This window comes from Cavia porcellus, unplaced genomic scaffold (assembly GCF_034190915.1).
Source record: "Cavia porcellus strain 051 isolate PalLab524CR breed Dunkin Hartley unplaced genomic scaffold, mCavPor4.1 scaffold_4, whole genome shotgun sequence".
NCBI lineage: Eukaryota > Metazoa > Chordata > Mammalia > Rodentia > Caviidae > Cavia > Cavia porcellus.
Window position 1 is genome coordinate 105,582,379 of NW_026947487.1, and position 22,304 is coordinate 105,604,682.

Consider the following 22,304-nt stretch of genomic DNA (forward strand, 5'->3'; position numbering starts at 1 on the left):
TTCCAGCCAGAGGTTTTAGTGCAAAGCAGTCTTCCCCGGGTAAAGGAGACTGCTGCACAGAGTCAAGGCAGCTTTCCAGGACCACTGTTTGGGGGCCACCCTTGTACACATAGAGGGTGCTTGGGGAAAGAAACCGAAGGACACTGAGCAGACCCACCCCAGATTAGAAGCTATTTAGCAATAAATGCAGGCTTGAAAGGCCCAGCGTACTCACAGTGATGACAATAGGACTGTTGCATATGCCTTTGGCTGACACCTTTGGCTTGTCTGGATAATATGTAGCTGACGGGAGGCAGGGTGTTGGAGGACAGTCTGAGCACGTCCATCATTGAGTCTGAGGCTGCTCCCAGGGCAGCTGCTATAGCACAGCATTCCACCAGGGGGCATTGCAAGCCAAGCAGAACCAGCAAGCCCATTCCTCTCCCTCCAAGCTTCCTACCAGATGACAGGCTCCCCCAGGGCGGGAACTCACAGTCCTGTCCAGGTCGTAGTCCCCTGGACCTTCCTGCCATCACTGTTGTGGCCCTGGCATCTGTGTGGCTGCACTAGATGGTGCTGCTTCTACCGTGTTTCTTCCTTATATTTGGCATTGAAGAAAAGTCTGGGGGGAACCAGTCAGTTAGAAAAAATGTGTACCCAATCCTAGGAGGCTCTTCTCCCCAGGTCCATAGGGGATTTCCTTTTATATCTTTTTTTTTTTTGTACCAGAGATCAAACTCACGACCGCACGCTTGCAAGGCAGGCACCTATGCTGCTGAGCTAAATCCCCAGCCCCCCTTTTATATCATTTTGAATTTATTTCTATCCCTAAGATGCCCAGCATGTTTCAGAGTACACGTGTTCCGAGTAGAAATTTGCCCAGACTGCTCCTCTAGCAGGTAGGAGGTCAAGAAGTTAGTGGTCTTTCATTCTCTTTTGCTTAGTGGTCTTGCATTTCCAGAGCATCTGTATGTACCCAGCCCTGCAAGTTTCAGATAAAGAGACAGCCTCTGAATGTGCCCCTGACCTTGAGGTTCTCTGGAGAGAAGGGGGTGATTCTTTGGAGGGATGTCTGCAAAGGAATTGCTAGACACCAGGGGTGGAGGGCACACTGTGGTGCCCGAGCTCAGGCATTGACACAGAGGCTGAGAACAGTGGCATGTGATGAAGCCCAGCATGTGCTCTCAAAGCCTAGCCCATATGTGGACCTTAAGATCAGCAGCAGTGCTCTTACCACTATTTTAATAATGAGAAGGGGCAGGAGAGCAGGACAGTGGCCCTACGGTGGCTGAAGTGGGCACAGGCACTGCCACCGCCATGCCAACGAGAAAGGACATGGCTCAGGCTGAGGTGGTGGCAGCGTGGAAAGACCTATTTCAAAGCCACAGTTATCAAGATTTTCTGGTGGATGGGATGGAATAGACAGGAGAAAAATGAGGGAGGAGTGGCCTCTAGATGTTCAGCCTGAGCCAAGTGCAGGATGTCCTGGTACCCTTTCCTAGCTGAGTGAGAAGGAAGAACTAGTAGGATTGGGGCAGTCCAGCTCAGTGGCTCTGGGCATCCCAGGAAAGAGGAGACAGGCATGGGCGCTGGATTCTGGAGCTGAGGAGGTATAGGCAGAGATACAGGAGACCCAGAGGGTTTGGCTTTAGTCCTGGAGGCCACACGACTCAACATTACAAGTGAGAGCAACAAACCAGATCTCAGATTTAGCACCTCCTTCTGGTAGCCAAAAGCCTGTGGTAGATTTGTCACTGTAATCAGGGCTGTGGGAATTGTCACAATTAAAAGGTACAGTAATGGGACATAGCAGGTGATGGAGACAGGGACAGGATGTGACCAATGGGCTGAGCCTGCACTACTGGAAAAGGCCACCTAGAGGCCTTGGTTCCTGTCTTCAGGCAGGGAACCTGCCAGCTGGAACCAAGTTTGAATTTCTGCCTGTCATTCAGGAGCCAGTGCTGAATTGGCCCCATCTAATATTAAAAAGAGGAAAAAGAAAAAAAAAAAAAAGGAACAGATCATCTCTCAGATGACCTGAGTCCCTGACCATGCCAAAGAGAACAGCCCGACAGCCAGGCAGCCTTGGCTACCGCCTACCTCCTCTAGTGCTGCTGAAGGGAGACTGGGCTTGGACAGGAGGGCATCATCCAGGGGAAACAGCCCACCTGCAGTGTTCCCGGGACAGCAGCTGTAGGGAGACTAATGTAGAGCAGAAACATTCTCATTTTTTTTAAGACAGGGTCTTGCTATATAGTCCAAACTGCCCTTGAACTCTTTGTGTAGCCGAGGCTAGCCTCGAACTCACAGCAACCCTCCCACTCAGCCTCCAGGGTGTGTGCCACCGTGCCTGGCTCAGAAGACATTATTGCTTAGCAGTAATTGCCAGAGATGGAGATAGTCCTGAGCCTCTTAATGGTCATTGGCCATGGGAGAGAGTGGTAGAAGCTTCAGACCCTTCAAAAAGATTCCGCGCTTGAACTACACCACAGGAGAAATCCCTGACAGGACATCAGCTCCCTCTCGTGCCTCTGCCTGCTTTCTGGGAGTGCAGGGAAAGAAAGCACCAGGCCCAGGCTTAGCCATCGAGTGAGCCACTGGCAAGCAAGGGACAACGGGGTCAGTCTGTGTGGACAGCAGAAGTAGCTCTGATGAAGTGTGAGAGGCGGGGTGGGCAGAGGACTCGCCCCCTCTGCCTGTGCACACTAGGCCCTTCCTTTCCTGGGCCTGCTGGGGAGCCCAGGGTGAGTCATCTCCTCGCTGCCATGCCTGTAAACTGGGTGTAATGGGCCCGGCCCTCATCAGGCTACAGAGTGTAGATGAGTTGAAATGTGTGAAGAGCATGGTACAGTACCTGGCATGCAGGAAGCACTTTACACAGTTTAGAGTCACACCGATGACACGAGAACCTCCTTATCATCCCCACTGTACAAACGAGGAGACAGACCAGAGAGGCTAACTTACTGCTCAGAGCCACTCAGCAGTTAGTGACCAAGTTGGAACTCAAGCTGGAGGTATCTGGCTCCAGATTCCCTGCATTTAACTCAGTCACATTTGGAGACTTCTAGAAGTGTCGTGTTAGCCTCCCTACCTCATTTGACAGGCGTTGCCATGTGAACACCCTTCCCTCTGGCACCTAGGTTTGTGTGGTGTCCTGGGTGGCCTCTGGTACAGTTCTGGTGATAACTGGCTGCTCTAAAAGGAGAAAACTAGAAATCACTGCCGCCCAGCCCTTAGCAACTGCTGATTTAAAAAAAAAGTATAAAAAAGGCAACTCGGAATTCAGAAACTACTCTATTTTTAGATTTACCTTCTCGCTTGATTAGAGATGGAATATGAGTACCATAAAAAGTTAGATATTACTGAAATAAAGTGTTGTCTCCCAACGAGCACCCCTGGAATGTATTATTATTTATGGGTAGTATCAGAAGCATTATTCAGTAGGTCTGTATTTTAATAGCTGTGGCAGCGCCATGCACTTGGAAAGTATACTTCTTATATATGTGTAAGACATTCGTTACGAGATGCTTTATGAGAAAATACTCTGTGAAAATGGGGTTTTGCAGACACCTTGAAATAACTCAGAAGCCCCCAGGAGTGACCCGTCTAGACTTTTTGGAACCAGTGTGTAAATGTATTATAAACTGCGCGAGCTCCCTTCTATTCTTGTTGAGTAAAATCACCCAGGGCAGAAGGTGCCACATCTCAGCCGCTTCAGCCCAGCAGAGGGGACCTGAGCTCACTGTGCCAGGTGCTTCAGCTCCTCCCGAGCGTGCACAGGGCTCAGCAGCCAGCCCCACCCAGCAGAGCAGCTGGGATCCGGTGCAGCTTGGATCCAACCTTTTTGCAGGCACTGAGGTCGGTCTCCGCGGTGCCCAGTATGCACCTGCTCCCGTGACCTTCATCTTCTGCCAACTGGAGGAAGAGAGACACAGGGAGGCCACCTCCAGCCAAGGGAAGGAACGTGCTTTCGGCACTTGGCCCGAGGCTTAGGACAGCCGCACTGTCTCCGGACCTTGGTTTGTTCAGCTGTGTGGGAGGATCAGGTTACACGAACCATGAGATCCCTCTTACTTACCAGGTTCTTGGTGGCTGAAGCTGGCACCTGCCTCACCAGCAGTTGGAGGACACTGGTATCTGGGGAGGTTTGCTCTCATCAGCATTTGCTGCAGGGGAAGTTGGAGAATGTCATCGCACATGGTGCTGCCAGTTCACACACTGGCCATGAAATCCGTCCCTTCTTAGGGCTGTGATAAGGCCTCTGAAGGAGATCCCTCTAGGGCTGCCCAGAAGCATTCAGGACTCATGTGAATTAGAGTAAGGGCTCAGTCTTCAGAAGGAGCAGCCAGCCTGTTGTCACGGGATGTGGCAGTGTCCTCGACAGGTCACCGTCAGGCCTGGCCAGGTGGCCTCTTTCTCCATATACATATCTCTGACAAGGTATGTGTCTCCTGGGATAGTGGTGCACACCTGTAATCCTAGCACTCTGGGAGACCAAGGCAGGGGGATCACAAGTTTGAGCCCAGCCCAGGCACCTTAGCAACTTGGTGAAACCCATTTCAAAGTCAAAAGGGCTAGGGATGAGGCTCGGTGTAGAGTCCATGGGTTCAGCCTCCAGTACCAAGGAAGGAAGGAAGGTACACTAGCAAGTGTGCAGAAACAGCCTTCCACTGATACCTGCGGCTGCCAGTTCTGCTGACTGTGCCAGGAGATGGAGGCGATGCCACCATGGACCATGCTGAGCCCATCCCGCTGCTAGAAGGCAGTGCCGTGGGGTGGGTGTGACCACATCAGAGTCACACTGCTCAGATTCAGATTGCAGGCACCACTGCTTCTTGGCTGTGTAACCATGGCCAGGTCACTTAATGTCTCTGTGCTTCTCATCTCCAAAATACAAATAACACAGCGTGGGTCATGGGGCTGCTGAGGTAATGACGTGAAGTTGGCAGGTAAAGCACTCAGCAGGGTGCTGGCCGTGATCACATTGAGAACTGTCGTGGTCATGTTGTCAGAGCAGTTACTCCCCTTTCCGAGGCTTATGCACCCCTGGGCTCGAAGCTGGGGACTTGGCCTTGGCGCAGCCTTCCTTCCTTCCGCAGCTGTAGGGCAGGGCCTCTGAGGGTCTGGATCAGCTGAGCTATGGCAGTTATATGCCATGCGCAGGCTACTCGTGATATCCTGAGCCCATGCAGCAGCCTGAGAGCCCTGCGACTCCCACTGCAGACCTCAGGGCACAGAGTAAAGACAGGCCAGGGTGGGGCGGTCTCCCCTCACCATCCGCCTGCGTCGTTCACATAAGGCCCAGGGCTGCAGTGGGTGTCTGCTCTTCGGCTGAGACAGAGCTGCTCCAGAGAAGAGCCAGCCAAAGGGAGCACACCAGAAGACCTCTGCAGGAGGGCGGCCAAGACGGGAAAGAGAGACCTGGAGATCAGACAGGAAGTGCTGGCCATAGGCAGAAGGAAGAGTCTCTAGGAGATTGTGAGAGCCATGGCTGATAAGGAACCACTGAGGAAGTCGGGGTTTGGACTGCTGCGACAGCCACACGGCTCCAAGCACCTGAGCTGCAGCCTGCTGTAAGCAGAAAAGGCACAGTGGATTTCGAAGGTTAGGGTACAGGAATGTAAAGTATCTCATTAGTAATCTTTATGTCCATCATATTGATTACGTGTTGAAATGCTAATGATATTTTGGATATATTGGGTCAATTAAAATATTTAAATTAACTTCAATTATTTCTTTCTTTTCAATTTAAAACTGGAGAATGTGGAATCTCATTCGTGGCTTGCTCAGTGTTTTTGTTGGACAGCGAGCCTGAGAGCCGGTAAAGGCTTGTGGGGGCCACGTCGGCCGCCTGGACCTGTCTGCGCTTTGCTTTCCAGTGTCGTAGGCTGCCAAAGCATTTAGTTGTTTTGATGTCCTCAGAAGACACCAGGATTTTCCAGCCATGTGACTCCTGGGGAAATCACAATTCCCCCATCCACCCCCAGCTCCTCTCTGGGCTCTGTCACTGTCACACAAGCCTAGATCTTCTGGCCCCTTGAGGATGGACGTGCCCACACTCTCCCCTAAGCAGACACCGGGGGGCCATCAAGCCATATTAAATAGCAGTTCCGCCTAGCAGTTCCAGAGCTCAGAGTGGCGCCCTGTAGGAATTCACATCACATGAGCTTCAGAGAGGCCGCAGGCGAGTGAGGGCAGCACAGCCATCGAGCTGCTGATCCAAATGAATAATTAAGCAGCCTGGAAGTGCCACCAAGGACTATTTTATACTGGCGGGCAACAGAACCAGCTGGTCTTGTCCTCAGGGAACATAGCCTGCCCCATCGATATCGTGTCACGTGTCCCCACCCCCAAAACCCAGTCTCAGCCAGAGAGCCAGGCTTTGGGCAGAGAGCTGACACTGTCCTGTCAGTACCCAGCTCCTCTGGCTGCTTCCTATGTCTTCTCTCTGAGAGACCAGCAAAGCTCAAGCCCTCAGGAGCTGGGACATTTCCTGTGCCTCTTGGGGGCATCCACACATTCTCAACAGTCTCCCGTTCTCCTAGGCAGAGGCTCTGTGGCCTCTTTGACTCAACAGAAAGCATTTCCACTTTGAAGGCATAAGGGTTCTCTGCTAGACTAGCCCTGCCAAGGGCATGCGCAGCAAAAAGCCACAGATCCTGTTCTCATGTGACAAGCATTCCTTAGTGGCCTGGGTGTTGCAGAGTGCTCCTCTGTACTGTCTGGACATGGTGGTGTCTATCACCAGTGGAGGGTCTCACTTAATTCCCCAAAGACTCCAAACAGCCTTTTAGCCCAGACATCTGGCTGGTCAGTTCTGAGGCACTGTGCAAGCCAGGCTGGTGCTGGACACAGAGGTAGCATAATTCCTACCTAGCCACAGGCTCCAAACTCCTTTTCAGAGGGTGGAAGGAAGCAGAGAGAGAGAAGCAAGGCCTCCATTGAGCTACCAGACTGGGCTGGGAGAGACAGGATCTGCAGAGAATCTGCTGTTGTCTGCTTGAGCATGCACCCCAGGGCAGCAGGGCAGGAGCATGTGGTTCTGAGTTGAGGCCCAGGGGGCGCTGTGGGTATCATGGGGCTTCATCCGGCTCTCTCTCCTGTTCTTGCCCACAGTACTGACAGGGCCCCAGTGACCCTGAACCTCGACGGGATCGTGCAGGTCCTAAACTGCCATCTCAGTGACATGACAATTGGGATGATGACCCGAATTGCAGTTCTGAAGTGGCTTTACCACCTCTACATCAAGACTCCCCGCAAGGTAAATCCCAGGCCCAGCCCCTGAGGAGACCCCTCCATGCCAGGCAGCTTCTTCCAGAACCACGTTGGCCTGCTCACAATGGCAGGGCCTCAAGTCATTCCCATTCTGGAGGAACCTGGCAAGCAGAGGCATTAGCAGATGCTGTGGGGTCCATGGTATCTTCCAGGGAGGGACGTGGTCCAAGCAGCCCCCCAGGATGCTTTCCTAAAGGGAACTCTGTCTCACCACTCATCAGCGCCCCCTTCTCTGCTCTCCAGATGTTCCGGCACACAGACAGCCTCTTCCCCATCCTACTTCAGACCCTGTCGGATGAATCTGATGAGGTAGGTCACCAACAGCATCCTGTCCTATGGAGCACTGGCTGTCGGCTCCCTGTTCGGTGACTTGTGGGGTCCCGTCACTGAGGATGGCTTGTTTGGTTCCCGCTGTACTCTTAACATCACACAATTGCCCTAGAGATAAAAGTGTATCCAGTGCTGTGAGTTTGGGGAGCCAGGACACTTCTGCAGGCTCCTCCAGAGCGCCTGGGATAGACTGCCAGTGAGGACAGGGGTCTGCAGACCCTGCAAAAGTGTTGAGATTGGGGGAGCACAGTTTTGGGCTCAGGCTCAGTGAGAGGAAGGTCTGTCCTGTCCTGCTGCCCTGCTTGAGGCAGACTCTTGCATCTCTGCATATAGGTTTCCTTCTCCGTCCCAGGAGGGGAGCAGCAGGACCTAGCAGTATCATTATGAGAACCAAATGACCCATTTATAATGTCGAGTGCTGTGCTGCGCACATGGTGAGTGTTTGTTTAGTACTAGTTGTTGTTTTTTTCAGTTAAAATCCACTGTGACCTCCAGTTTGAAATTGACTCCTTAAACCATGCTGCATTAGGATCACCAAGAGCCACTGGTGTGAAGGAAAGTGGCTGACCTGGGTTGGAAAAGTAACCCCAAGAGAGTCAGCAAGCAGATGCTGGCCTGGGGTAGGAGACAGGGCACCCCAGGGCTTCCTGTCCTTGAGGGGAGCGTCTCCTGCAGTCACTCACCATTTCCCCACTGTTCTCAGCAGCATCTGTCCCAGAGCTGGGCAGAATAATTCTTTTGGGGTTCCCCTGCCTCTCAGCCAGGGGACAGGTGTTGCAACTGAGTTCTCCCATTTGCAAGGGTGGCAGCCTTTCCTCCAGCCACCGCAGCTCACGGGCCAGATGTTGATTCTGGTGGTTGAGATGCTGGTGCTCCAAGCCTGACGCACCCCTCTCCTTCCCACTCAGCACTAAGGCACTGCGGGAGGTGGCAGAGCCGTGTCCACAGGCCTACCCATGCTGCCCAGTAGGACCACAGGAGTAGACAAGGGTCACGGGAGAGGTCACTGCTCTCAGTTTCACAGGAATGAGGTCTTCCCTGGGCTTGGACCCAGCCTGTCCTGCAGCCTGGATTTGCTTTACTAAATGTGGGCTGAAAAGAGAAGCATATAGGCAGGTGTCCGCTATAGGTCCTCTGAGGTTCGCTGCAGTTCCAGAAAATTCCCGAACAGATGGTGTATGAGTGCCAGCCCCTCCTGCCTGTCCACTCCCCCTTGCTCCCCCTGCGCCGCCCCCTGCGTGCTGGGCCCAGGTGGGCTTGGCCCAGTTCTGCCTGCGAGCTGGGCGTGACTCACTGCTTAGCTGGCCCTCTTTTCAGAACAGAAAAGAAGAGGAAAGCTCTGCTGATTGGTGCCTTCCTCAGGCTTCGCTGGAAGCAGCTGAGTCTTCAGTCCTTTAAATTGAGTTGTTTAATCCCATCCAGCTTTCTTTGCTTGAAATTGCCTTTTGTGTACGTGTGCATTTAGCGGGAGCGCCAGGAGATGCAGCCCATTAAACTGCTGTCTTCAGGTTGCGGCTGGGAAAACTCGATTTGCTGAAGTGCCAAATGTTGTCAGGGCTTTGGGGCACATCTTGTGGGCCCCGTGAGGAGACGATTAAGGCTGCTTTTGGGGGCAATTGAGGGAGTGCTGTGACAGGAGGGAAGAGTCCCTCTTTCGCATCCCTCTAGAGGAGGGATTTGGGGACCTTGCTAACCACTGGTGAGTCATGCTTCTGCTGCATCCTGGTTCTTTACCAGAGTCCCATTTCCAGATGGCCCTTTCGCTGTCTCTTTGACCTTGATGAGGCACTATGTACTTGGCACTGGGAGTACAGTCATGCACAAGACAGTCCTCTGCTGCTGGAACTTCCTTTGTAGAATATCCAGGAAGTGGTTTTTTTTGTTGAGTTTTTTCCAGATATTTCCAAACACAACTCTAATCTCAAATCAGAGCTCGCTGAAGTTCAGAAACCATGTTAGTTCCTTCTGTTGTAGTAGCTAGAGAGCTATCAAACCAATTTTGTAGGAGACTTCTGTTATTTCCATTTCACAGCTCAGAAAACAAAGGCCAGGAAGGTTAAGTAATTTACATACAGCTAGGAGGTGGGGGCACCTACATGCAAAGCCAGACCCATTTGACTCCAAAGCTGTCTGCTTCATTGTTGAACTACCAGGCCTGGGAGCCAGTGCAGGGCTGGCTGAGGAGGTGGGGCGCTGGAGTTGAGTTGCATTTCCATTCCCATCCCCTCCTGATTTCTCCAGAAAGGTCTTTGGCCTTTTTTTTTCCCCATGATCCAAAGTCCTTGAGCAGAGTTCTCAGTCTGGTGTGGTGATACATGTGTATTCAGCCCTCAAACCCTTTGTTCCGTTGTCTCATTGATTTGTAGAAGCTCTTTGTATATTTGGGACACTCAACCTGTCACCTCTGTTGCAAAGGTCCTTCTCTCGGGTAGAGTTGTTCTAAACCCACATGCTCTTCCCTGGGGCAGAGAGCCACGGGCCTCAGGGGACATCACACACACGAGCTTTAGTGATGCAAGAGCTGGGCACAGGGAAGGCAGAGCTCAGAAACCTCACTCTGCCCCCGCTGCTGTCTTCCGCAGTCCCACTGGCACGTGGCCTCCCCGGCATGCCTCGTCTTCTGTTGTTCCCCAGTGACAGCTCAGTAGGCCACACCTTTCTGGCATCCTCTGTTGTCTCTGCTTTTCTGTTATTCAGGCGAAGTGGCTGTTTCCTCAGTATCATCCGCTCCTTATAGACATTATCCCCCTTTTGTCAAAAGAATTTGCAGGTGTCAAATTAATATTCTTGGCACTGAAATAGAAATCATTCCATTAGCTAGAGATCCAGTTACTTGTTGTTTAAGAAAAAATGTGACCCTGATTTCCCCAGCATGGAATGCGGGACACATGCTCAGTGCTTCCCGCTGGACCCTGGGAGGGGGGCGCTGCTGCATCCCCTGCCCAGAAGATGCCACTCACGAGCTGCCTGTGAGGCAGGCAGCTGCCAGCTGCCAAAGAGCTCGGCACAGAGCATCCACAGGGTGGGGGTCCTCTCCGTGTTCCTTGCTGATGGTGGGCAGCCCTGGAGGGGCCACACATTGACCCCTCACTCCTAAGCACAGCTGGCTCCCAACCTGCATTTAAAACACTCAGGGATTGCCTCCAAAAAGACTGAAAGGACATCTGTCCCCGAAGAGTGAGTATAGATGCTCTAAACAATGGCTGCTAGACCCAGGCCTGAATCCTGGCCCTGGCCCTTCCCTGTGAGGAATGTTGGGTGAGGAGTTAACCTCCCTGGACCCACGCAGTGTGGCTAATGAGGTCTCCATCTGCCTTGCAGGCTGTGTTCACAGAGAAAACCCTGCAGATTCTGCCGCTCACTGCCACCGTCACTTGCCTGTCCTCACAGTTTACCTAAGCCTTTTTGTGAGGCTGAACTCCCTTTCCCAGGGGCAGGCGTGTCCCTAGTATGTCATCTTGTCCTTTGAGGTCTTTTTTTTAGGTCTTATCCACTTGCTGTGAATGTAACTCTCGGCAGTCTGCTTTTTTATTAGCACCCCTTTATGGTAGCATTCCCCCTCTGTGGTGGTACGGCCTGGTGGCTAAGAGCATGAGCTTTGGCTTGCACAGGCCAGGCCAGGCCCAGCTCTGCTCCTTCATGGTTCGCTGACCTCAAGCAAATGACCCAGCCTCTCTGGGCCTCAGTTTTCTTATCCATAAAGGAAGAACAAGAAAAGGAGCCTCCCTCCCAGGTGTGTTAGAGTCTTGGTCAAGTGAGATGGTGAACGTCAGGTTTCAGCATGGGAGCTGGCCCGTGGCAGCCTGTGGTGGGCAGGAACGAGCACACTGCTGGTAATCATTGCTGTAGCAGGGCTTGGAGACTCGTGTATGATCAGCAGGATGCACCCTGGATCTGCCCAAAGCCTTCCTGCCTCAGCTGCTCAGCTTCAGCAGCCAAACTCAGACCGGAGGATGTTCTCTGTCCTCAGTTTCCTGCCTGTCTCAAGAGGCCTAAGGAGCAGAAAAGTGTTTGAGGGATTCCATGTCATAGAAAGTTAATCAGGGTCAGAGTGGACAGCTGGACCAGTGTCCCTCTGTGTCCTTCCTCTGTCCCCTCAGTCTCCCTAGGATCCCTAGGTTAGAGCAGGAGTGAAGTGGCAATTCAGTGCTAGTGTCGCTCACCAGAGCTGGAGCCTCACCCTCAGTGTGATCCACAGCGTCTGGAGAGTGCTCCCCGGCTCCCCGCAGGCAGGGCTTCAGCTGGCCACCCCAGATGCAGGGAGAGGAGGAGGAAGGGCCTCCATCCACAGCCTCTTCCTCAGAAGCAGAACCTCTGAGATCAGCAGTCAGGCCCATCACTGTGAACGTCTTCACAGTGGGACCCCCCAGAAGCAGCACCCCGTCTTATCGCCTCTTAGCTTCAAAGTCACCATTTTTGGGCGTTTATGCTGATGTAACTGGTGCAGAAGCAGCAAAAAGGAGAACCGCCTTTCCAGGTAATTTGGAAGGCAGCATGATTCACAACCGTGTCATTTCTCGCACGAAAGCCCACTAGCTGTGTGAAGAAAGAGCCAGCTACCCACCCAGAGTGGCACGGGCTGTGATCTCGGAGGAGGAGGGCAGCAGAGAGGAAGTCCAGGGAGCGACTTACGGGCTTTTTAAAAAGGCGCTCAGTGATCGACCCCAGTTCAAGTCAGATGCTGCCATCCCTGTCGTCTACCAAGTGGGACATCTCAGAAGGGCCCCAGCCTACAGGAGAGCTCACAGGCCACCCCAGTTTGGACTGAGTTCTGAGGAAAGTGGCATTGGACATCTCGGGGTATGGCCATTCTCTTTGGTGCAAGCCTCAGCCTGTCCTCTGGTCTCTCTCTTGGCCTTTGGGCACCTCACCAGCAGGACAGGTCACTGGGGAATGACCCTCCTGCATTAGACTGTATTTGAGGGATGCTTTGTGTGGTAGAAGAGGAGAGGATTTCATCTGTTTTCATGGTCCACATCTCAGGAGAAATGGAACGGAAAAACTGAAGAGGTTCTCAGCCCTCCCAGGAGAGGCTTACCCTTACCGGGCCACAGCACATTGCCAGAAAGAGAAACCAGTCAAGGTTCATCGGAGAGATGGGAGGAGTGGCAGGGTTGCGCTACGGCAGCCTTGTTTGTACGGAGCCCAAGCCCCCCCGAGAAGGTGTGGGGTGAGGCTGCCTCGGGCCTCCTCTGTCTCAGGGCAGGAGCAGCCCTGTTGTCCCATCACGTCCCTTCTTTTCTCACCCTCATCTACCCTGTCCACCTCTTGACTTCCCCTTTCCCAAGGAATCCTTATGGCTTTGGTCTGCTGGGCTGCTGCCCTGGGCTCCAGGGCTCGGCGTTCTGCTCTAAAGGACTTACTTAGTGATGAGACTTTGGCATGAAGTCTGCCCCAGGGAAAAGCAAGATGTGACGGAAGGTAACAGAAGGCTCTGGTCCCCATCTTTTCCAAGGTCACGGGAGCTGCTCGCTCCTGTCCCCTGAGGGAAGGCCTTCCAGTAGAATTTGGCCATCCTTTACTGCCCCAGAAATGAGGGCCTGCACTGACCAGCAGCCCTTTGGCGGAGGGGGGCTGGGGAGCTGGTGATGGCCCTGCTGATGCTCCCACTCCTAGGTTCCAGCATGTCCGCAGTACTAAACTTTACAGATGTGTACGCTGTTAACATTGTATCTGTCACCTTAACGGACCTGCCAAGTGGCCCTAGAGTGGTTTCAGTTGTCCCGGTTTGACTTACGACCAGGTTTAGGTGTGAGGAGGATAACCTTTCCAGGGTCACACAGCCAAGAGCCAGAACTGGGCATCGGTTATATCTGATTCCAAAGCATCTGAAACCCTGCAGGGCTCCCCATCTCCTGCAGCACTGTGTCACCCAGGTCCAGCCCCTCACTGTACTCATGGTGTTTTGTCCTTGCCTAACCTGCAGTTCTGGGCGCACCTTCTCTGGCACTGACTTTGACCTTGTTCTCCTGCCCCTTCGAAGGCCCCTCTGAGCTACTTCTGGCCCACTGATGGGCTAGGGAGGTGGCAACTCCCCTCCAGGGCTCAGGCCATAAGCTGTCTCCATCCCCTGCAGAAGATCTGGAGAGGTTGCTGGACCACTGAAGCGGGCCAGGGACCAGGGGGAGGCCTCTTGTCCCATGCTCCCAGATGTGCGTGGAGCCAGGCAGGTTGCATGATGCCTCCCCTCCATTTTCTCCCTAAGATGCTGGGCTTGGACTGGATTGTCTTTGGTCCTTCCCAGCTCTGAGTTTGTGTGGTCCTGACTCCACTCCCTGGAATACTAATGCTGCCCGCTCAAAAGTGGACAGTCTTCCCTAAGAATGGGACTTGTTTTTCCTTCTCAGTTCCTTGCCTCTGTTTTTTATTTCACTCCAATTTTCATTCCATCCACTCTCCAAAACAAACAAAAACACCCTCTCTATGCCGGCCTCAATTCTACAGATTTCGTTAAATTCATATCCCAGTAAGGTAAAAATCTTCACCCAGATGCCTGAGGAATAACATGTCAGTAGCAGAGATCTTGATCCTTTTTTTTTTTTTTTTTTTTTTTTTTTTTGTCTTTTTATCGGTACCAGGGCTCGAACTCACGACTGCCTGCTTGCAAGGCAGGCACTTATGCCGCTGAGCTAAATCCCCAGCCCCTGAGATCTTGATTCTTTTGCCCAGGGCCTGCCCAGCATTAGCAGATGAGCAGGGCCCACCTGAATAGCCCAGGGCCTCCCAGTGCAGCCCTGTGACACTGAACACTTCCCAGCCTCGGTTCTCCCAAGACTGACCCTGCAGCTTCACACTGGGGCTTCAGAGATAAAGTGCAGTGGTAGAGGCCATCAGCTAGCAAGAGGAAAATACTGGACACTGGTCACAATCCCTACACCTTCTCTCAGGCCACCCAAGTCCCCAAGCTTGCACTCTTAGCAGCTGCACCTCGCTGCTGGGCTGAGGTGCTGGTGGCCCTGCTAGGGACCGGGGAGGCTTCAGATCTTCAGAAATGACTTCTTGTCAGCAAATCATTGCCTAGGGAGGCGAGGGGAACTGCAGGGAAAACCCACCCAGAATTGTGCCCACAAGAGCACCTCTGCTCCTTGTCATTCTTCCAGACCTCATGCTTTTCTCTCAGTCTCCTCCTCAGCCACCCAGAAGTAGAGCAGGATCTGTAATAACTTCGGTCAGCCTGTTGGCCTCCCACTCCAGAAAGACAGGTTTGTGTCAGGATAGTTTGCGTGGTTGTCTCCCTTCATCGATCCACAGAGCAGAGGGGCAAGTGAGCACCAGAACTGGCACGTCACTGGGGTGAGCAGGATGGGGCCCAGGCTGCGGATGAAGGAAGAGGTTGGGCTGAGGAGGGCGGTGGAAAGGGGAGGCTTGTTTTCCCAGAGGTAGGGCCACGACAACTGGAGGAATTCCACCACAGGGAGCACAGCAGGTCAGCCTTCCCCTAGGACAGGGACAGGGACAGGGACAGGGGCTTTCAAGAGCCAAGCCCTGGGGACGAGTTGCTTGCAGAGCTAAACATACTACCTGGCCCCAGAGGCATCCGTCCTTGAACTCCAACAGTGATTTTACCCTGAAAGACTGAAGGCTAATAGACTGGCCCTGTAGCCCCAGCATCCAAAGCCGGGCTGACATCAGGCCCTTTGGGAGCTTTGAAAAGCTCGTTGCTGAAGCCTCACCCCAGACCTCTGCTGTACTCTCAAGCTGGAGCCATTTGCCTGGGCACTGGCATTTTTCATGAACACCCAGGATGTTTGGGTGCCCATCTCTGGGTGAGAGCCATGGCTGTGGCCTGGCATGAAACCAGTTTGGAGACTCCAGCCCTCAGCCCTCCTGCCCTCTCCTCAGAGCCTGAGGTGTAGTGGCCAGACTATGGCTCCTGTGTCCACCCTATACCCCATGTAGTGCTCCTGGCATCTTCAGAAGTCACTATTTCTTCCAAGTTGTATATTGGCTTTTCCTCTAGCCCTAGAGATGGCAAGGCTGAAGCAACTGAATTTTCACAGCAGCTTCCTGTTGGCATGTCACAGGGTATAAAGGCCAGGCAGGGAATGTGTGAGCACAGGGACAGACCCCACCACCCACAAAAAGAGCTACCGTTACAGTTATGTCCATCCCAGGCCCTGTGCTTGGTACCTAGGAGTGTGAACTTCCTTCATCTTCCTAGTACTGCCCACTGGGGGCGCTCTGTGATTTGCCCCATTTCACCCCAGAGCCAAGGCTCATAGAGGTTAAGGAACTTGGTCAACGTCTCTACTTAGTTGCTCTCTAAAGTCTTATTTCTCTCTCTTGCTCTCTCTCTCTCTCTCTCTCTCTCTCTCTCTCTCTTTCTCTTTCTATCTCTCTCTCTATCCCCCTCTCTATCTCTCTCTCTCTCGCGCTCTCTCTCTCTCTCTCTCTCTCTCTCTCCTCTTTCTCTCTTCCTCCCTCTCTACCTGTCTCTCTCCCTCTTTCTCTTCTCTCTCTCGCACACACACACATCATTCCTCCTGCCTACTAGGGCTGGGTCAGGACTCCCCTGTCCTTATGCCCACCCCAATCCTGTCCACTCAGAGCCTCCCTGGCCCTTATCACGCTGTGATGGCAATTTATCCACCGACTCTCAGAGGAGGGTATGTAGCTCATAGGAGGTTGGCTGGACATGATTGAACCTACGTGGGCTTCCCCATGTCTCCTGGGCCCTCCCCTGCCGCAGCAGACCAGCAGACCTCAGGCGGACTGGCATGCAGCTTGCAGGTCACGGGATTCAGTGGCACCCTGGAGGTCGACTGGAGCCCTCTCTCCCAGTTGCCTGGCCACTGGGCTCATCGCCTGGTAACTGAACTCCAAGGCATGAATGTGCCCTGCTCTCCTGCAGCAGAGGTCCCTGTCTGAGAGGGAGGATTTACACCCCAGAGTGTACCCTAGTGGTCAGGAACACAAAACAGTACAGTTGAGCAATAGGACCAAAGGAAAGAGACCCTCGGGGGTGAGCACAAGGTAGGTCAGAGATCTGCTCTCCAGGTCACCCTGCTCCAGGCTGACCTTTCTTTTGTCCTGTGTGCCAAGAAGGGGAACAGAACCAACATTGTGCTGCACTGTTTATCAGCAAGACTGAACCATAAGCATTAGGTGCCGGCCCTTCCCTTGGAAAACACAGTACGAGGCTCTTACAGAGAGTTCCAAGGTCTGCTTGGAACAAAGTTGCCCTGATCCCAAGAGCTTGTGTTCAAAGCCAGGTAACACTCAGCAAAAGAAAAAGGAACATAACAACAATAAAAATAAACATACACATTATTGATATGGTGAATGTTTTAATTTTTAACTTATTACAGTAGAAGACACATTGTCCACGTTACCATGACTCCCCCTCAGATACTCCCCCAGCTTTGAACACACTTACCCCATCATTCTTGCCACTTTCTAGAAGTGTCTTTATTTACGCTGTCATGACTGCCTTGGTGTTCTGAATAGATCCAGAACATTTACTTTTCACAGTCAGGATGGTGCCAGGTCTGGTGAGTACGGCCGAGGACGCACTGTTACATAGATCCGAGCCTGCCTTTCTGCTGGATGACAGCAGCAGCATATGCTGTATTTTTATCACACCTCATAAAGATACTCACGAAAGAGGACTCCCAGAACTGTTTCAGAAAGTGGCAACAACTACGGAGTAAGTGTTCAAAGAAGGGAAGTGTTTTGAAGGGGCTTCATGGCCAGTTGTCTTACTATAAAGTTTTTTTCTTTAAACATTCACTAGACATTTTGATCACCTCTTTATATATGTATGATGTATGAAAAAAGAGGGAAGGAGAGCTATTTTTGCTTTACCGTGACACAAACATTTGTAATCAGAGTGGCTTCTGATTGGGAAATAAAATAGAGCTAGGTCTAAGCAGTCATCCCCTCCCACCCCCGAATCCAGACTTTCTTTTAGGCAGTGCTCACCTTTCTTGTTTCCGAGGGCATGTTTGCTGGGACCCCAGTGCAGACCAGAGCGTTTTACAGAATGTTGACCTTTCCCAGGGTGGAGCTAGCCCAACCACTGCCATCTCCGGCTTGTTTTCACCCTCCGTTCAGAGCAGAAGCCTCTGGCCAGCTGCTTTTTGTGCCTTTTCCACTACTCTTAGCCTTTGGGGGCCCCTGTGGCCTTTCAGCCTGGCTTCCTAGGGTGAGTTTAGACCTGGGGCAGCAGGGGCCACTTGCCTGTGCTTAGGGACTGAGAAGGATTGACCACAGCTTGTACCTTCGTAAAGAAAGGAACCAGGGTTCTGTGTAGGAGGAACAGAGAGTCCAAGTTGCTGCGTGGTGTCTGGCCTCAGTTCACTGCAAACCGACTTTTCTGTCAGCCCTGACAGTGCCTGTGCAGGCCAGATCACATCTTCCAGGGCTTGGGACCAGAATGCATCTCTCCAACTATGTATCTCTCAGGAACATTCTTGTAGCCTCCTCCTAGCTGGGACTGGAGAAGCCCCAGTTTGGGCATTTCCTGTCCACATAGAGCTCCCTCTGCAAGAGGGAGCCAGTGAGCATCTAGGGCCTAGGGCCTCACCAGCCAACAGTGGCCTGTGCAGATCCAAAGCTTCCTGAATGTTTTCTGAAGCTGCATGGGTACATGGAAGTAGGAAGCTTCTCTCTCTGCTTCCTGCCTGGTATTGCAGGCCAACAGCTGCTGAGTACCTGTCCAGGAACTTTGGGTCCAGGAGTTTTGGAGGACAAGGAGGACGGGCTTCCCAGCCTGGAGACGCGGAAAAGCTGGTCTCTGGTCTCCACCTGTGTTGAGAGAGAGACCGGAAGGGATCCTCCAGCACCAGGTGGTTTTCCAGGGCTGGACTGGAAGGCCAGTGGACCAATGAAATAGCACTGTCCCAAGAGCTGTCCTTCACTGCTAGAATACAGGAAGGTGACAGCCAGTAGTGGCCCACCCAGATGTTGACACTGTGCCACATAGAAAAATGCTCTTTGCTGACATAAAGCTGTCTGCAGGAAGGGAGACCTTCTCAGGATCCCCCGGCTTACTCCTGTTTGCTGCCCACCCTATGGAGGATAAAAGGCCCCTGCTCTTGCCCCCAAGGCCTCCCATCAGAGCGCCTTTGTCAGAGGCTTCCTATACTCAGTTACCCCTACTTGGACCTTGCACTCCAGTGAGGAATCAAGGCTAGCCCATTCCATTCCAGAACCAGGGACCAGCTGATTCCACCCCCCGCACTGCCATGGTAACAGCAGGCACTCCTGCTCCTGCAGAATATTGCTTTCTTATAACCTCCCTCCCTCCCTGTCCTCCCTTCTCTCTCACACACAAAAAGAAAGCACAAGTGTTTTATATTCATTTTGCAAAAACGCTGTGTAGTGCATACTAATTGGTGCAGCTTCCTCCTGCTTTCTTTGAGTTGTTCCCCATCCTAAGAGCCAAGACTCTAGGCCAGCCTCGGGCATGGGCCCAGCCAGTCTGTTCCCTGGAAGAAGTGAAATCTGTTTTTCTGGTGGGCAAAGCAGGCTGGCTGCAGCTTGTCAGTAACTCTGGGACCTTTCCTCCCGGCTCAGGGCCGGGTGTCCAGGAAGCAAGGCCACTGTGATCACCTGGTCCTTGTCCCAGGGACCCATGTTCCAGCGACTGCAGGGTCTCCAGGTGGGTGGATCCCCAAGGCCCTGGCCTGGGCACGGATTCAGGACTGGGGCCAACCGGAAGGGTGGCTCCCTTCCGATGGATGTTCTTGCTCATCTCAGAACCCTCACTGATGAGTCCTTCCTTTCACCCAGGCCTGTCCTCTTGCCCCAGGGCTAGGTCTGTATCTCGTTGTTGCTTCAAAATCTCAAGGCCTGAGTGGGGTTTACAGGTCAAAAAGAGACAGTCACCTTGTACACCCAAAGTAGCTGCCCACAAACTCACCTCTACCCGCCTTAGGCCATTGTTTTCTCTCCGCTCAGGCAGCACCTTCCTTTCCTTACCTCTAGGAGATTGGAGGCCATGGTGACACTGTTCCAGCTCCTGCTTAAGGAACAGGAAAAGTACTGTGTGTACACACACAAGTACATGTGGTGTTGCCTTAGGCAGGGCTGTGGACTTTTTGCAGACTCTAGGGACCAGAAGCAAATCGTTTGATCTGTAAGCACAAGAGGAGTGGCTAGGATTACAGAAGAAACCTGTAGACAACATTTCCGGCTTTAATTGTACCATTGAAGTGTAATTTGCATTCATTTGCCATTTGGTGTTAAACTTTCTAAAATAAGAGAATTCACAATGTAAAGTAGGCAGCTCTGCTGGCAGCACACTGCAGTGGGATGGGAGGTGGTAGTGTGGAGAAGGGGTTCTGCACATGGTCTCCGGAAGCCCTTGTGCAGTTGTGGGCACTGCTATCCCTGTCGCTTCACCACGCCAGGACCACTGAACAGCTTGGCTGTGGACCAGGAATCATGTACTAGAAGTGCTAAACCAGCCTGTCTTTGTGCCTGCTTTTTTGCTTGTACCATAAAGTACAGTCATCCTTCAGGACCCCCGGGGAATTGGCACCCCACCCCCCATGGGGCTGAGCAGTCTGATGATGCTCAAATCCTTTCTATAAAATGGCATAATATTTGCATATAACCTGCACGTTTCATCTGTATGCTTCAAATTATCCGTGGATTCCTTGTAACAGCTAATATCATGTAAATGTTACGTAAATAGTTGTTGTACTTCATTATTTTGGGGATAATGGCAAGAAAAAAGACACTGTTTTACCCCTGTGATAGTTCCAGTCCATCATTGGCTGAATCCTAGCCATAAAGGGCCAGCTGTGTCTCCTGTAATCTTCAGGACAGCCTCACAAGATCAAATCGCCACTTGTACATGTGGGGAAACTGAGACTCCCCATTAGCTGCAAAACAGTCTGTTCTGCTTTGTTGGGATCACATGCTCACGTTGATCCACCCCAGCTTCCACTCCAGCCCCAGGCCTCATTTGAGCTGGACCACAAGGTCAGTTTCCAGGAATGCGCCACACGGTTCCTGCAGCCTTAAGAGGAGGATGCTAGCAAAGGGAACCATTCGGTGCCCTTTCCCCACCCTTGGCAAACTCATGCTCAGGTGCATCTGAGGGCTTCAGCTCCCAAGGCCCATAGGCTGTACCGTCAGTCATGGCTTCCCCTGTCTCCGACGAGCCCCTTGACTCACTGAAGGCAGGGCCTGTCCTTCCGGCCTCACGTCTCCAGTGGTGCAAAACGGCCCCATAGAGGCTGCTTAGTAGATGTTTGGAGGAAGCTGTGTGGATAAAGTGGACTGGCCTGGGGTCAGACAGCTGAATGGCAGGGTCAGAATTAGAAATCAGGGCTGCGCATGCAGCCATGAGTAGCAAGATCAACAGGCTGAGGTTTGGAGACCAGAGCTGGATTTGAAGTCGATTCACTGTTGAGCCAGGCATTCTTCTGAGCTAGTACCATCCATGTCCGCACTCCTTGTGTGTAGTGTGTAAAAGGACACATTGGATGAGTTGAGGGTCTAATTCAGGCTGAGAGCAAGCTTCCTCCTCTCACCTCCCTGTCAGGCAGGACAAACTCACACAAGTGAGGCCTCTTGGGTGCCCTGGTTATTACCTGGCATCTTTCCCAGTGGAAATAAGTCCCTGCCAGGCACCAGGTACGGGTCATTGCTCCCAGCCTGGTAATGGGGTCTAGCAAGGGCCCAGCCAGCTTTGCAGGCTCACGCTTTTCTCGTTTGGTGCATCTGACCACCAAGATTTGCTGGCAGAGGCTCTGTGCCTCTGTCCACCTACACAGACGGACCTGACAGCAGCAGGCAGTCCAGGAGGGTGCAGTAGGTTCACAGAAGCAAAGTGCTGAAAAGAAGCAGAGGTGCCCTCTTCATGCCCTCTTGTCTGTCCTAGGTCTGAATCGGTGTGAGGTCAGGCAGCATAAACAAGACCCACGACCTAGGGCTGTGGGCAGAGCAAAGCAAACTGCTCAGTGTGTGCCACTCCATTGGGAATTACTGTAGGATGCCGATTTGAGGCTTTGGTTTGGTCATTATTTTTCCATACATTTTGCATACCAAAATTTAGTAATTTTTTAGGATTTTCACAAAGTTATACAACTATCACTACTAATTCCAGAACATTTTCATTACCTCATTAACAAAAACTCCCCAGGCCTTCCTCCTAGCAGCCAGTGGCAACCACTGATCCACTTTCTCTCTGTCTTTTGGGATTCAGCCATTTTGCACATTCATATAAATGGAATCACCCTACAGTGTGTGGCTTTTTGTGTTTGGTGTCTTTCACTTAGCAAATGTTGAAGAGGTTCCTACCTGGGGTAGCCTGTGTCGATCCCCTACTCCTTGTTAGGGCCAAACAGTGTTCCTTGGGTTGGATGCATCACTTTCCGTTTGTCCTTTTACCAGTTGATGGACCTTTCAGTTGTTTCCAGTGCCCATCCCTGAGCAGTAATTACTATGAACATTTATATAGAAGTTTCTTTGTGAACATAATGTTTGCATTCTCTTGGTAACTACGTAGGAACGGGAGTACCTACAGCCACTCTGTTTAACTTTTTGAGGAACTCTTGGCTGGACTCTGGCCTCACTGTTTAATTTCATGTGAGTCATTTTCCCCCGTCGCTCCTTTACCCCAACTCCCGATCTCCTCTCTCCTCCCTGACCTTTGGGAAGTGACTCCCATGGGACCTTGAGCATTAGGGCACATGGCCTGTCCCCAGTCTGCTCAGGGTCTGCTCAGGGTCTGCCCATCTTACAGGGCTTCTCATCACTCCCTTGCT

General features: G+C 52.3%; 1 protein-coding gene across 3 annotated transcripts in view; it reads left to right on the forward strand.

The window, feature by feature from the left end:
- The window catches only part of Vac14 (VAC14 component of PIKFYVE complex), a 102,031-nt gene that overhangs the window by 28,581 nt on the left and 51,146 nt on the right, over nt 1-22,304 (forward strand). For all 3 annotated transcript variants that reach the window (XM_063247638.1, XM_063247636.1, XM_063247637.1), the window contains exons 11-12: nt 7,096-7,240; nt 7,498-7,563. In XM_063247638.1, the coding sequence (XP_063103708.1) occupies nt 7,096-7,240; nt 7,498-7,563 (211 nt within the window). The remainder of the gene's footprint in view (nt 1-7,095; nt 7,241-7,497; nt 7,564-22,304) is intronic.